Source organism: Staurois parvus, unplaced genomic scaffold, assembly GCF_062004578.1.
Source record: "Staurois parvus isolate SC_StPar_1 unplaced genomic scaffold, SC_StPar_1.0 ptg000001l, whole genome shotgun sequence".
NCBI classification, from domain to species: Eukaryota; Metazoa; Chordata; class Amphibia; order Anura; family Ranidae; genus Staurois; species Staurois parvus.
Window position 1 is genome coordinate 5,899,798 of NW_028317797.1, and position 17,088 is coordinate 5,916,885.

General features: G+C 40.7%; 1 protein-coding gene across 1 annotated transcript in view; it reads left to right on the forward strand.

Moving 5' to 3' along the window:
* Positions 1–16,265, forward strand: part of PROKR1 (prokineticin receptor 1) — a 43,071-nt gene extending 26,806 nt beyond the window's left edge. Inside the window, exon 3 of the mRNA XM_089654851.1 lies at positions 15,409–16,265. Coding sequence (XP_089510977.1) covers positions 15,409–16,105 — 697 coding nt within the window. The 3' untranslated portion in view covers positions 16,106–16,265. The remainder of the gene's footprint in view (positions 1–15,408) is intronic.
* The last annotated feature ends 823 nt before the right edge of the window (positions 16,266–17,088 follow it).

Here is a 17,088-nt window from a genome sequence, read left to right on the forward strand (position 1 = left end):
TTTAGAGCAAATTCTTTTCATAACAAAGTTTGACTTCCCCAAATCCCCTGCATAAATTATCTCACAAATAATGGGTTCAGTAAAAGCAGTTGACTTCCTATGGTAATCCTGTCCTTGGCATGTCTTTGGACCGGCAGTATTTCAAAACTTTGAACTGTAAAATAAGCATGTAATAGTTTCCATAGTAGAAAATCATATTGAACAATGTAGAAGTAGCAACTTTTTCAGCTTAACCTAATAAAATATTAGATGACTTTGGACATCTGTAGGAATGTTGGAGATGTTGTTAGGCAATGTCTGAACACAGCAAAGTCCCTACAGTATTTGATTTTTTTTTTGTGCCAACCAGTAGGAATTGATTCTTTCTTGGTACTTTTGTTCATTATGCTTTCCTACTTAGTATTTGCTCCATTTAATTGATAAATGTTAAACATATTATATATAAATAAACAAGACATTTTGTTACATTACAAAATACACTATATTGCCGAAAGTATTGGGACACCCCTCCAATTCATTGGATTCAGGTGTTCCAATTACCTCCATGACCACAGGTGTTTAAAGTCAAGCACCTAGGCATGCAGACTGCTTCTAAAAAACATTTGTGAAAGAATGGGTCGCTCTCAGGAGCTCAGTGAATACAAGCGTGTTACTGTGATAGGTTGCCAACTGTACAATAAGTCCATTTGTGAAATTTCCATGCTACTAAATATTCCACGGTCAACTGTTAGTGGTATTATAACAAAATGGAAGCAACTGGGAACAGCAGAAACTCAGCCATCAAGTGGTAGACCACGCAAAATGACAAAGCCAGGTCAGCGCATGCTGAAGTGCACAGTGCGCAGAAGTCGCCAATTCTCTGCAATAGCTAATGACCTGCAAACTTCATGTGGCGCTCAGATTAGCACAACAACAGTGCTTAGAGAGCTTCATGGAATTGGTTTCCATGGCCGAGCAGCTGCATCCAAGCCTTATATCACCAAGTACAATGCAAAGCATTGGATTCAGGGGTGTAAAGCACGCCGCCACTGTACTCTAGATTAGTGGAAATGTGTTCTCTGGAGTGACAAATCATGCTGGTAATCTGATGGATGTGTCTGCATTTGGCAGTTGCCAGGAGAACAGTACTTGCCTGACTGAATTGTGCCAAGTGTAAAGTTTGGTGGAGGGGGGAATATGGTGTTGGCTTGTTTTTCAAGGGTTGACCTTGGCCCCTTAGTTCCAACGAAGGGAACTCTTAAGGCGTCAGCAAACCAAGACATTTTGGACAATTTCATGCTCCCAACTTTGTGGGAACAGTTTGGGGATGGCCCCTTCCTGTTCCAACATGACTGCGCACCAGTGCACAAAGGAAGGTCCATAAAGACATGGACGAGTGAGTTTGGGGTGGAGGAACTTGACTGGCCTGCAGAGTCCTGACCACAAACCAATAGAACACCTTGGGATGAATTAGAATTAGAGCGAAGACTGTGAGCCAGGTCTTCTCGACTGACATCAGTGCCTGACCTCACAAATGTGCTTCTGGAAGAATGGTCAAACATTCCCATAGACACACCCCTAAACCTTGTGGACAGCCTTCCCAGAAGAGTTAAAGCTGTTATAGCTGCAAAGGGCGGGGCCAACTCAATATTGAAATTTACGGACTAAGACTGGGATGCCATTAAAGTTCACGTGTGTGTAAAGGCAGGCGTCCCAATACTTTTGGCAATATAGTGTATATACCTCAATCTCTACCACGGCACTACCTGCCTGGAGTTTGCATGTTCTGCCTGTGCCTGTGTGGGTTTCTTCCGGGTACTCCGGTTTGCACCCATGCTCCAAAGACATGCTGGTAGGTTAATTGGCTCCTGTCTAAATTGGCCCTAGTACAGTATGTGTAAGAATGTGAGACCTTAGACTGCAAGCTCCTTGAGGGCAGGGACTAATGTGAATGTGTTATATACAGTACATGTAAAGCGCTGGGTTAATTGACAGCGCTATACAGTTGCAAGAAAAAGTATGTGAACCCCTTGGGATTACGTGGAGTTTTGCATGAATTGGGCATAAAATGTGCTCTGAATGTCATCTAAGTCACATCAATAGAAGAACACAGTCTGCTGAACATAATACTAAACAAACATTAGATGTTGCCATGGTTTAATTGCACATAACATGTGAACATTCACAGCGCAGGGAGGAAAAAGTATGTGAGGCCCTAGCTTAATGACTTTTCCCAGAGCTAATTGGAGCAAGGAGTGAGCCAACCTTGACTCCAATCAGTGTGATGATATTGGATGTGTTGCTGACAGCTGTCCTGCCCTTAAAAAACACACACCTTTTTTGGGTTTACTGGTTTCAAGAAGCACTGTCTAATGTGAACCATGCCTCGCAGAAAGGAGCTCTCAGAAGACCTACGATCAAGAATTGTTGACTGGCATGAAGCTGGAAAGGGTTACAAAAGTATCTCCAAAAGCCTTGATGTTCATGTGTCCACGGTAAGACAGACTGTCTACAAATGGAGAAAGTTTAGCACTGTTGCTACTCTCCCTAGGCGTGGTTGTCCTGTAAAAATGACTGCAAGAGCACAGCGCAGAATGCTGCATGAGGTAAAGAAGAATCCCAGAGTGTCAGCTAAAGACCTACAGAAATCTCTGGCACATGCTAACATTTTTGTTGACACATCTACAATAAGGAAAACATTAAACAAGAATGGAGTACTTGGGAGGACGCCACAGAGGAACCCATTGCTGTCCAAAAAGAACATTGCAGCACGTTTGAAGTTTGCAAAAGAGCACCTGGATGTTCCACAGCACTACTGGCAAAATATACTGTGGACAGATGAAACCAAGATTGAGTTGTTTGGGAAGAACACACAGCACTATGTGTTGAGAAAAAAAGGCACAGCACACCAACAGCAAAACCTCATCCCCACTGTAAAACATGGCGGAGGGAGCATCATGATTTGGGGCTGCTTTGCTGCCCCAGGGCCTGGACGGATTGTTGTCATTGATGAGAAAATGAATTCCAGAGTTTATCAAGACATTTTGCAGAAAAACGTACAACCATCTGTCCACCAACTGAAGCTCCGCACAGGATGGGTGATGCAACAGGACAATGACCCAAAGCATACAAGTAATTCAGCAAAACAATGGCTGCAACAGCACAGAATACGCCTTCTGGAGTGGCCCAGTCAGAGTCCTGACCTCAACCCAATTGAAATGCTGTGGCATGACCTTAAGAGAGCGATTCACACCAGACATTCCAAGAATATTGCTACACTGAAACAGTTTTGTGAAGAGGAGTCGTCCAAAATTACTCCAGATCGTTGTGCAGGTCTGATCTGCAACTACAGGAAACGTTTGGTTGAGGTTATTGCTGCCAAAGGAGGGTCAACCTGTTATTAAGTCCAAAGGTTCACATACTTTTTCCTCCCTGCACTGTGAATGTTTACATGTTATGTGCAATTAAACCATGGTAACATCTAATGTTTGTGTAGTATTATGTTCAGCAGACTGTGTTCTTCTATTGTTGTGATTTAGATGACGTTCAGAGCACATTTTATGCCCAATTCATGCAAAACTCCACGTAATCCCAAGGGGTTCACATACTTTTTCTTGAAACTGTATAAGTACCTCTAAGAAATAAATGAAACATGCCTAAATACTCATCTTCACTGCTGAATTTTTTGAGACCCTTCTCCGCAGTATGTGCAGCCATCCATGAGAAAGCACACGATCAGTTGATTAGCAACATTATTTTGAAGGTGGTACTTCCCTTTATTAGGCAATTAGATAAGATTCCCTGCAGGGCATGGTGGAAAATGAGTGGAGAACGACAGCCAGCATATTTCCAGCAATCCCCTAAGGAAATAAGTAGAATGTACTTAGTTAAAGGGATACCTCATAGCAGCTAAATCAGTAGATTGAAAACTCAAGCTTTGGAAAGATTTAATTTTTTTTTTTGCAATTTTTGAAAACAGCACAAGTATTACAGTAATGAAAATTTTTATGCCGTCCAGTGAGAATTGATTGTTTCTTTCCTGGTGATTTTGTTCATACACTTTACTATTAGTGCATACTTTGCAGCCTTCAGACTGGAAGGATTTGGAGTTCACTGCAGGTATGTGTATGACAGATTATTTGTAACAGAATAACTTGATGACTCCTTTGTGTATTTTGTTTAACAGAAAGAGTTAATATTTTTCATAAGCCTACGGAGATTTGTTTTCTGCCAATTTCAGACATATAAAGGCTTAAAAAAAAAGAGTAGTGCAGGAACTGTGTTCTATCTGCTGCAAAAATGTAATCAACCTAAAGCAGCCCTTAGCAACGTTCTAAAGAATCTACATCATCTTCATTCAGAGAAGTCAGGTAACCTGCATTGTATGTTGTAGCTTTCATCTACTTTCTTATATTTCTACAAGCTGCAGCATTTACTTAATCTTCCATTCATGTGTGTTTTCTGTAAGAGCTAGCAGGATAATTGAAGCCATGAAGAAATATGAGCATTAAGCAACACTATAATGTGTGCTTTCCAACTTAGTGGACAGTAATATGAAATTATACATACATTTATCAAATAAATATAAATAGTTTTACATACCTTGTATGTTACCCCATATTTCATATGTTGTATTTCTGATATGTTCCAGTGTTATGATGTACTTCTCTTGAAAAGTATCCTGTTCTCTTTCGATTGCTTCCTTTGGGTAAAATCCTTTGTGTTTTGTGATGATCCTGCCAGGCCTCCTCCCCCCATCTAATTCGACAGCTCTTCACTGGGAAGATCAGTGTATTCCTGTTTCTTGGCCTCCTGCTGACATGCTCCTTGAAGACTCCACCCCAAGCTCTCTAAGCCCCTCATGCAGCTGAGGACAGAGGTCATGTGATCACTTATATTTAAAAAAGGTAAATATATATATATATATATATATATATATATATATATATATATATGTATATATATATCTCACCCTCCTAGATAGGTGCTAGGTTTATGTAGAGTTATCTGTAGATTGGATTTTGATAGGTAGATTTAGTTATCACACTGTAGTCAGTGTGATTGTAATTAGGTGCTAGGTAAAAGCATAACTGGCACACTGTATCAGTGATGGCTTGTTCTGCTAGTTAGGTCTGTTCTGTGCGATCAGCTGCTGCCATGGTGATAGCTCCCTCTGCATCCAGAAAGCTTGAGAAGTTTCTAGATCATAGGTGTGGAGCTATGCAGATGGAAGCATGAATATTGATACAGCCCCAACCTATCCCAGAGAGACTGCTTCTGATGGCATGCTGGGTAACTGTATATATTCAGAAAGCACACTGGGATCTGGGTCTTTTCCATTCAGGACTGGTCCAGCCTGGGAGAGGGCACATTGCCCTATTGGACAAGTACTGCCATGCGGCCTCAGGTGGGCCACCTGAGTGCCTGAATGCTGAGACCCAGGTTCTGCTATGTTGACTAAGGGGCTGCCTACTGCAGATCTGGTCTGGTATTATGGAGGAAATCATCCAGCTGCTCTTAGGTCTTGTGAGTACAGACACCCCCTAAAGGACCTTAGAGACTTTGCTGCTTAACCCTAGCTCTGGTGCTAGGAAGTCAGCTGCGGGTTCTGTAAAGGGAACACTGGCTGGTGTTCCCAAGAGCTTTGGCCACCTGTCCTACTACTTAAAGGGACATTGCTCTGGGGCTCTAAGGAAGAAATTACTACTACCACTGCTGCTGCTACTACTACTACTACTAATACTACTACTACTGCTACTTGTATTACTACTTAAAGCTGAAGGCCACTGTTTGATTCAAGCATGGCCTCCAATATGGCTTGCTCTGAAGATTAGATAAAGTCCACAAGTGTACATTGTTTCTATTTTTGGAGTACCTCACTCATCTCCCTCAACCCTATCCAAGTTCACCAAAAATAAAAACAACAAAATCAACACCCCTAGACTGGTCATTGAAGAACCGCATGAGTGAGCCCATGTGCCTGGTTGAGAGGCAAAGTTTTGGTGGAAGTCATGGTCATTCCAACGGCTGCTACTGGAGTAGCACTACATATACACTATATTGCCAAAAGTATTGGGGCACCTGCCTTTACACACACATGAACTCCCATCTGTCCTTTCAGTCCCAAATCCATTCACTGTCCAAATCTTGTAGACTTCACCTCCGCAACATCTCCAAGATACACCCGTTCATAACCTCGGAAACCACAAAGCAACTTATTCACTCCCTTGTTATATCTCGCCTTGACTATTGTAACTCCCTCCTCATTGGCCTACCTAATCGCAGGCTATCCCCTCTTCAGTCTGTCATGAATGCTGCTGCCAGACTCATCCACCTTGCTAACCGTTCCGTATCTGCCACCCCTCTCTGCCAATCCCTCCACTGGCTTCCTATTGCCCAACGGATAAAATTCAAAACATTAACAATAACATATAAAGCCATTTATAACTCTGCCCCAAATTATATCACCGAACTTGTCTCCAAATATCACCCAAACCGTACTCTCCGCTCCTCGCAAGACCTCCTACTCTCTAGCTCCCTTGTCTCCTCCTCCCGTGCTTGTCTCTAGGACTTCTCCAGAGCTTCCCCCATCCTCTGGAACTCCCTACCCCAATTTATCAGACTATCGCCTACTCTGCTCACTTTTAGGCGATCTCTGAAAATCTATCTCTTCAGGGAAGCCTATCCTGCCCTTAGCTAATAATGGAATCTTCTACTCTTCCAACCAGTCCATCCCCCAAAGCAGGGCCCTCCTATCCCTCTTGTATTTGAACTGTATTGTTGCTGTATTGTCTCCCGTTATACTGTAAAGCGCTGAGCAAACAGTTGGCGCTATATAAATCTTGTATAATAATAATGGCATCCCAGTCTTAGTCCATAGGGTTCAATACTGAGTTGGTCCACCCTTTGCAGCTATAAAAGCTTCAGCTCTTCTGGGACGGCTGTCCACAAGGTTTAGGAGTGTGCCTATGGGAATGTTTGACCATTCTTCCAGAAGCACATTTGTGAGGTCAGGCACTGATGTCGGACAAGAAGGCCTGGCTCACAGTCTCCGCTCCAAGTCATCCCAAAGGTGTTCTGTCGGGTTGAGGTCAGGACTCTGTGCAGGCCAGTCAAGTTCCTCCACCCCAAACTTGCTCATCCATGTCTTTATGAACCTTTCTTTGTGCACTGGTGCGCAGTCATGTTGGAGCAGGAAGGGACCATCCCCAAAATGTTCCCACAAAGATGGGAGCATGAAATTGTTCAAAATGTCTTGATTTGCTGACACCTTAAGAGTTCTTTTCACTGGAACTAAAGGGCTAAGCCCAATCCCTGAAAAAAAAACCCACACCATAATCCCCCCTCCACCAAACTTTACACTTGACATAATGCAGTCAGGCAAATACCATTCTCCTGGCAACTGCCAAACCCAGACACGTCAAGCGGATTGCCAGACAGAGAAGCATGATTCATCACTCCAGAGAACACATCTTAGCTTCTCTAGAGTCCAGTGGTGGCATGCTTTACACCACTGCATCTGACGCTTTGCATTGCACTTGGTGATGTAAGGCGTGGATGCAGCTGTTTGGCCATGGAAACCCATTCCATGAAGCTCTCTATGCACTGTTGTTGTGCTAATCTGAAGGCCGCAGGAAGTTTGGAGGTCTTTAGCTATTGACTTTGCAGACAGTTGGCAACTCTGCGCACTGTGCGAGTCAGTTTGTACTGATCCCGCTCTCTCATTTTACGTGGCCTACCACTTCATGGCTAAGTTGCTGTTGTTCCCAGTTGCTTCCACTTTGTTATCCCACTAACAGTTGACCGTGGAATGTTTAGTAGCCAGGAAATGTCACGGAAGGACTTATTGCACAGGTGGCAACCTATCATGGTACCACGCTTGGATTAAAAAATGTTTATAGCAGCAGTCTGCATGCCTAGGTGCTTGATTTTATACACTTGTGGCCACAGAGGTGATTGGAATACCTGAATCCAATGATTTAGAGGGGTTTTCCAATACTTTTGGCAATATAGTGTGCGATAGATATATATATATATATACACACACACATACATATATATATATATATATATATATATACACTTATCGGTCACTTTATTAGGTACACCGTTCTAGTACAGAGTTGGACCACTTTTGCCTTCAGAACTGCCTTCATTCTTCGTGGCATAGATTCAACAAGGTGTTGTAACATTTTGTTGCCTTTCTATCATCTTGTACCAGTCTGCCCATTCTCCTCTGACCTCTGGCATCAACAAAGCATTTTTGTGTACTCAACTGCTGCTCACTGGATATTTTCTCATTTTCGGACCATTCTCTGTAGACCCTAGAGATGGTTGTGTGTGAAACTCCCAGTAGATCAGCAGTTTTTGAAATACTCAGACCAGCCTGTCTGGCACCAGCAACCATGCCACATTCAAAGCCACTTAAATCCCCTTTCTTCCCTATTCTGATGCTCGGTTTTAACTTCAGTAAGTCGTCTTCATTACGTCTAGATGCCTGAATGCATTGAGTTGCTGCCATGTGATTGGTTGATTAGCAATTTGTGTTACCAAGCAATTGAACAGATATACCTAATAAAGTGGCCAGTGATTGTATATACACACACACACATTTAACTTTGCATTTCTATTTTAAACTAAAGGTAGAACTACAGGCAACACTTTTTTTGTTAATTTTGGATAGAGTACGATTTTCTTTCACTTTCAATGATAATGGTAAACAGGACAAATAGAGAGGGTTAATCTCCCTAACAGGAGCACACACAGAAATAAAAACTGACAGGTATTCTAATCCCTCTCACCTAGCCAAAACTAACTAAGCAATAAACAGGTGCTTTAAAACTGAAGCTTTAATATTGGTGGACTGTTTTTTTCAAAATAACATTTTGTCATTTTGTCATAAGCACATCCATGTGGCAGGCAATTTAAAGGACATTTTTTTACCTGAGCATGAGGCCAAGGTTCTCCAAGCCTACAGCTAGATGTTTATTTTATAGGACAAAGAGCAATGTGTGCTCTTCAATTATCCATAGCATTCTCAATAAAATGCGTTTTAGTCCCTTTTCACTAAATTGCTGGTATCTAAAATGTAAATCATCTGTTATGGAAAACTGCGCACTACCAAATGCTCAGTTATGGAGTCCAAAAGAATGAGTCTTTTCAAAATTAACACTTTTTCATAATTTAGATGTTTCTGGCAATCTGAATGAGGAAGAAATATGTTTCAATATAGAATGTGTTTCCATTCCAGGAGTGATTCATGACCCACTATAGCGAAGAAAAAAAAAATCATTTTATTCTGCTAACTGTATGTGGTAATTACCTGTAATGATAATTTTCAGCATAAGAATTTCTTCTGTCATTTCACAGACTTTCATTTAGAATTTCTCAACATTCATGTGTACATAGGATAAATAGGATAAATGAATAAACGAGCGCAACCCAATATGAACGACAAAATTAAATAGGAACAATGGGGGAGCTGCTAGCATAAAAAGGCAATCCTCAGCACCTCAGCAACAAATGATAAATAAGTATGCAGCGCTAAAAGTAGATAAAAATAAACTATGAATAGTGATAAATACAAATGCCAAATAGCATATAAATGTCCACAAAAGATGATATTGTGCCTGTTAGTCCACAACTGACAGTGTTGCAACCGTCAATGGACTGGGTGATGCATAACACTCGATGTTCTGTGATAAATAATCTCAGGTGTGAAGTTTGTGGTACAATAATGCACTTACCAGAAGTACATACAATCTGAGCGTTGTATGTATATATGATCTGTAGTGGCAGGTCTGGTCATTGGTTGTACCAACATCCAGTGCTGTGGCAGACTCACAGGGATGGTGTGATTCACACTTGGGGGTCACCTCAAATCCACCGGTAGGTCCAACATCATCCAGACTCCTGATGATGCTCTGCAGGGTGCTCCACCTTGAAAGGCTCGCAAACTATTGGTGCCACTTTGCCCCCTGGCTCGTTATTTTGCGAGCCTTTCAAGGTGGAGCACCCTGCAGAGCATCATCAGGAGTCTGGATGATGTTGGACCTACCGATGGATTTGAGGTGACCCCCAAGTGTGAATCACACCATCCCTGTGAGTCTGCCACAGCCCCGGATGTCGCTACAACCAATGACCAGACCTGCCACTACGGATCATATATACATACAACGCTCAGATTGTATGTACTTCTGGTAAGTGCATTATTGTACCACAAACTTCACACCTGAGATTATTTATCACAGAACATCGAGTGTTATTATGCATCACCCAGTCCGTTGACGGTTGCAACACTGTCAGTTGTGGACTAACAGGCACAATATCATCTTTTGTGGACATTTATATGCTATTTGGCATTTGTATTTATCACTATTCATAGTTTATTTTTATCTACTTTTAGCGCTGCATACTTGTTTATCATTCATGTGTACAGCAAAAGTGGCAATTACAGGGAGGTGCTAACAATGGTTAGCTTTAAGTTGGTTTAATACCTGTTGCTGTAACCGCTACTTGGAAGTAGGTTGGTCACTTGTTTTTTTTTTCACTTACTTTAAGTTCAAATAAAATGACATATCTCTCAAGATTACCCTGATCACAGGTTGACAACAATGATAAATTATTTCATATACAGAGCGAACAGTGCTGCCCTATTGACAGGAACAACAGGTAATACATTTTGCTACAGGAGGGAGAAATAAAAACTATGCTATGGGCAGAATACAACATGTATGCAAATTCTGATACTTACCCTAGTTTCATGTCAACTACTATTGTTGGCACAATATATTTTTTATCTAACTAAATCTCCACAGAATCCCACATTACAGTGGATCTCACTGAGATGTAGTTATACTGGTACAGAAAGGACAAATATAACATTGGGAAGATACATTTACCATCTTCTAAAATATCCTTGACATGTATTTTATTTATTAAGAGGAGCTATTTATTTATAAAGGATATATAAAGGAGACCATCTGAAAAAAAAAAGAGTTACAAAATGTATGTAGTACAAACAGCTTATGAAGCACTTTACAAAATCAAGGGAGACAGTGCAGTTACTAAACAACCCAAGAGAAGAGTACTCTGCTCGTTAGAACTTACAATCTAAAAGGGAGGGCAAGAGATACAAATATAATGACTGTGAGGGAATGAGTTGATGGAGAAAATAAAAGTAAAATTTTTAGGCAGGCTTGTAAATATATCCTTGTATCATTTGGTTTGGTTCTGATAGTGGCCAGGGTTTGTTTTTAACTGGTCTCTAATTGCTACTGCAGCTGTTAGCAGAGATATAGGGGAAGGGGCAAAGGAAGGACTAAGTGAGTAAGATTGTTGGAAACTTATGTTTTTGGAGTTGACTGGGTCTAGACTACCAAACAGATAGTGAGATACTGGAATACGTTTAGTTTGTGCCTGACCAGCCAGGGTTTTGTACACACATTTTTCCGCACATTTTGCATTTTTATGCTTTTTTTTGGCCTATTTGTTGGGTAGATTAAGAAATGCAAAAGGTGTCAAAGACACATCCAAAAGGCTTTTCTGCATCATCTCCATTGAATTCTATTGAACCAAAAATGCACCATTTTGCATTTGAAAAAGTCCCTGACTCTTTCCAAAAATGCAGCAGCTGCAAAAGCGTAAGTGAACGTGTTCCATATGAAACCATGTTAAATGGACTATAGTGGGTTTCTGCAAAAAGCACCAATAAACGCATAAGTGTGAACCAAGCCTTAAGTGTATTTCCATTTTTGTGGTCAAATTTGAGAAAACACTGCTATATGTTTGTTCTGTGTATGTACTCACAAAGCATACAGTACCTTGAAAAATGTTTTAAAAGTTAAAACCTAGGGAAATGTAGCATAATTTACAAATCAATTTCAATCTTTTCCATAAAAGTAGCATGGTGGATAAATTAAAACATAGCTTTTGATATTTACTGCCAAATAACCATTAATGGATGAGGTTAAATAATACTGCCACTGACCACCAATGGAGGGGATTAAATGTTACTGCTACTGATCATCAATGGGAGGGTGCTAAAAATGACTGCCACTGATCATCAATGGAGGGGGTTAAATTTCCCTGCCACTGACCACCAATGCTGGCAGGACTTATCAAAACAAATAAAGTTGTATGTGATGAATGTCTGAAATACATGAGGCTAAAATCCATTAGGGTACAATTTATGGAGGGAAGCTAATGCTTGGTAGTGTAAATCTTATGGCCTTGTGGGGAAAAATCTCTAGGTTAAAGTACAATGTAAGGATATGGACAGGGGTAACTGGATGCGGGGATGGTGGAGGGGTAGGGGAATAGGATAATTTAAGTGGAATTTGTGTATATGTGAACTGTATGGGTATAAGGTTGTTTTTCTTTTTGTAATGGAAAATTCCAATACAAGATATAATAAAAAAACAAAAATAAAACAATCCCAATAGATTAAAACTGAGTGGGGTCTGGTATGCTGAGGGGAGGGAGCTATGGTAGGATAACTTGGGTAAAGGCAGGAGTATGCACAGAGAATCGAGACTTGGCAAGACACAAAAGTGGGATCAGAGAGTCCAGATAAAAGTGACAGAGTGAGTGTGGAAGAACAGTTGGAAAATTATTTTGAAAAGAGGATAATAGAAACGTGGATGGTAAGAATGGCATGAAAGGCATTGAGTTGATTTGTGATGCGATAGCGGGGAGAGGTATTAGAGAAAGGTAAGGCATTCACTGACTGGAGTGTCTGCTGTGCACACAGTTACAATAAGTTAGTTGTACAACAAAATGGCGCCTATTTGCACACTGCCTTGGCATATAGTGAGCTCCTGTTAGTAAAAAATTACTTCAGCTTGGTCTCCTACCCATGAGGGTCCTAAGAGAAGCTTACTATATGCCCAGGCAATCTGTGGACGGGTGCCATTTTGTTGTAGCCCTTGATGTATCTGGTGAGCCAGTATTCATCTATCACCTGCAAAATTGTGGCCAGTCAGCTGAGATAACAGATTGCGGCAGTTGGGATGTATCAGTTTTATTTGGTTTTTAACCCCTTGGAGCCAACCACCTCCCAGCTCTGTAAGGGTTCTAAAAGCTGGGAGGTGGAGGCAGGGATTTGGGTCATGTGACTGCTGTGATCGACTGTCACAGCGATCAAATGATTGGAAAGCTCCTAATCGCAAGTATGCATCGGGAGCTTACAGATCCCCACCAGCAGGAAGCTCGCTCTCAGCACGGTAAGTAGTTTTAACAGGGCCGCATATATGCAGCTACTTGGCGTTAAGGCTCAGCAAGAGGTGGCTGGTGCCAAGCTAGCTGTGGTGTGGTGCAGAATAAATACTGAAAATGTTGCCATAAAATAAATGTGCTGTTGGAGGTGGTTAAGACTGAGCATTGGGCTGCCTGAATGGGACTCATATTGTGTGGTGGGCATGGCAATGAGCAGGTGAGAAAGGTGTGGAGAACAGCTAATGAAAACAATGTGTTGTGGGTTGGCCACAAATGTAAAAACAGCTAGAAAAGACAATAAAAAATTGAGTAAAGGACAGATTACTGCCTGTAGGGATCATATGGTGTAATAGACTTCAATAGACTTTTTTCAGCATGTTTCAATAACTTTATTTAAAAAGGTGCATTGTCAGGATGCATTGGATTGTCAAAGTGAATGGCACCACATTACGCCAATGCATCTAATGGTGCACACGGTCATTGTTACTGCAACACATGCAGTATGTAGATATTAATGCAGTCTTAGGTCCCATGTACACGAGACACTTCTGAACGATGAAAACTGACCGCTGGAAAACGTAGGTTAAAAACATCTGTTTAGCCGTGTTTGCATAATGCGTTTATGTGCGTTTGTGTTTAGAAGCGTGTTTAAAGATAAGCACAGGAGAACCTCCCAAATGCCCAGAATGCACTGAAAAGTGGTAAATTATTAACTATTTCAGACTGTTTCAGAGAAATACAGAGAATAGAAGCAGAGACAGCAGTATGTGTTTAGATAATTAGGTGTGAGTTGCTCATTAACATTTCTTTTGTTTTCAAGGGTGGGAAGGTGTCTGGTGGAGTGAGTCATTTAGGTCACCTGGTAGGGGGTCTTCATGAGGAATTTCAGGTGTGAATGGTCATTAACATATCTTTTGTTTCCAATGTGTGACAAGCTTGGTAGGAACATCCTGTGTTACGTGTTTTGTCCATCTGAGTACCTTGAAAACACTTTTCATGCATTCTTCATGATGAAAAAAGCCTCTGGACAGCATTGGGAACTGGAAGAGTTAAAAAACATTTTCAGACGCAACACTTATAAGCGCAATTTGCTGCGTGTAGCGTTTGAAACGCTGATAAAATCGACTGCTGAACGCAAGTTTTCTGCATTCAAAAAAATGACTGTAAACTCAAATGCCTGTAAATGACTGTAAACAAAGATGTGTACATGGACAAATAGGAAAACATTAGGGTGAGTTCAGGGGCTGCTAAAAAAAATGCTGAAGAGCTCCTAAACATGAGTTGAGCAGCTGCAGTGTACATAAGCCCTTAATGAGGCTCCAGTGATGCCCTCAGCACATATAGTTTACCTACTTTGCTACTTTACCTACTATTCCACTCGCAGGTGTTTTGTTGATCATAGGGGTGCCCCGTGTTTAGTTATTGTGAAGCTAAGCATAAGTACAAGCCATCCCCATGGTTTGGTTGTGGTTTTACATGTGAGACTCTTATAGCAATGATAATGTAAATATAAATTGCGAGTTAAAGAAGGTAAGTATGAGTCATCCCCATGATATGGTTGTGGTCTTACATGTAAGACTATTATGGTAATGATAATGGTGATATAAAGTGTGAGTTAAAGAAGGTAAGTATGAGCCATCCCCATGATTTGGTTGTGGTCTTACATGTGAGACTCTTATGGCAATGATAATGTAAATATAAACTGTGAGTTAAAGAAGGTAAGTATGAGCCATCCCCATGATTTGGTTGTGGTCTTACATGTGAGACTCTTATGGCAATGATAATGTACATATAAATTGTGAGTTAAAGAAGGTAAGTATGAGCCATCCCCATGATTTGGTTGTGGTCTTACATGTGAGACTCTTATGGCAATGATAATGTAAATATAAACTGTGAGTTAAAGAAGGTAAGTATGAGCCATCCCCATGATTTGGTTGTGGTCTTACATGTGAGACTCTTATGGCAATGATAATGTACATATAAATTGTGAGTTAAAGAAGGTAGGTATGAGCCATCCCCATGATTTGGTTGTGGTCTTACATGTGAGACTCTTATGGCAATGGTAATGTAAATATAAACTGTGAGTTAAAGAAGGTAAGTATGAGCCATCCCCATGATTTGGTTGTGATTGTAACCTGTGTGAATCCTGTATGCAATGATAGTATTCTGAAAAAGTTTGTCGTTTTATTTCATGAAACCATTTTTGTTTTGTAGGTACTTGGCAATTGTACATCCACTGAAGCCTCGCATGAATTATCAGACTGCTTCATTCTTGATTGCCCTGGTTTGGATTATTGCTCTGCTTATAGCCATACCTTCAGCATATTTTGCTACAGAATCAGTGCTCTTTATTGTGAAAAACCAAGAGAAGATATTTTGTGGTCAAATTTGGCCAGTTGACCAGCAGATCTATTATAAATCCTACTTCCTCTTTATTTTCTGCATTGAGTTTGTTGGACCAGTTGTTACAATGACGTTATGCTATGCCAGGATCTCCAGAGAGCTTTGGTTCAAAACGGTGCCTGGGTTTCAGACAGAACAAATACGGAAACGCCTTCGATGCCGGAGAAAGACAGTCTTGGTGCTTATGTGTATCCTCATAGCTTATGTCCTATGCTGGGCTCCATTTTATGGATTCATGATTGTTCGGGATTTTTTTCCTACAGTTTTTATTAGAGAAAAGCATTATCTGTCTGCTTTTTACATTGTAGAGTGTATTGCAATGAGTAACAGCATGATTAACACAATGTGCTTTGTGACTGTCAAAAACAATACCATGAAATATTTTAAGAAGATCATGCTTCTGAAATGGAGATCCACCTACAATGGAAGTAAATGTAGTGGAGAGATAGAAATCAAGACAAGTGCTGTTCCAGCTACAGAAGAGGTTGACTGCATTAGGCTGAAGTAACATATTTATACTGATCGTTATAAATCACTTTGCAGAAATGTGACTAAATTGTGGATTTTGCTGCTTGTGCATAATTTGCATTGTACAAAAATGTTGTGGAAAAAAACACATTATTGTTTTCACTTGCAAAATGGTTACATCAATTTAGGTGTGTTTCATATTTTGGTGGTTAGTAAGACATTCTTGTGAGTTCTTTCTATGCATTATGTTGGTGACAACTATTATTATTTTTCAAGTTTCAAATGAGTTCACCCAGAAAATGCAAATTACATACATACAGGTGAAAGTCGAAAAATTAGAATATCGTACAAAAGTTCATTTATTTCAGTAATGCAACTTAAAGGGTGAAACTAATATATGAGATAGACTCATTACATGCAAAGCAAGATAGTTCAAGCCGTGATTTGTTATAATTGTGATGATTATGGCTTACAGCTCATGAAAACCCCAAATCCACAATCTCAGAAAATTAGAATATTGTGAAAAGGTGCAATAATCTAGGCTCAAAGTGTCCCACTCTAATCAGCTAATTAAGCCATAACACCTGCAAAGGGTTCCTGAGACCTTTATATGGTCTCTCAGTCTGGTTCAGTAGGAATCACAATCATGGAAAAGACTGCTGACCTGACAGTTGTGCAGAAAACCATCATGGACACCCTCCATAAGGAGGGAAAGCCTCAAAAGGTAATTGCAAAAGAAGTTGGATGTTCCCAACGTGCTGTATCAAAGCACATTAATAGAAAGTTATGTGGAAGGGAAAATTGTGGAAGAAAAAGGTGCACAAGCAGCAGGGATGACCGCAGCCTGGAGAGAATTGTCCGGAAAAGGCCATTCAAAAGTATTGGGGACTTTCACAAGGAGTGGACTGAGGCTGGAGTCAGTGCATCAAGAGCCACCACACACAGATGGATACTGGACATGGGCTTCAAATTTCATATTCCATTGGTCAAGCCACTCCTAAACAACAAACGTCAGAAGTGTCT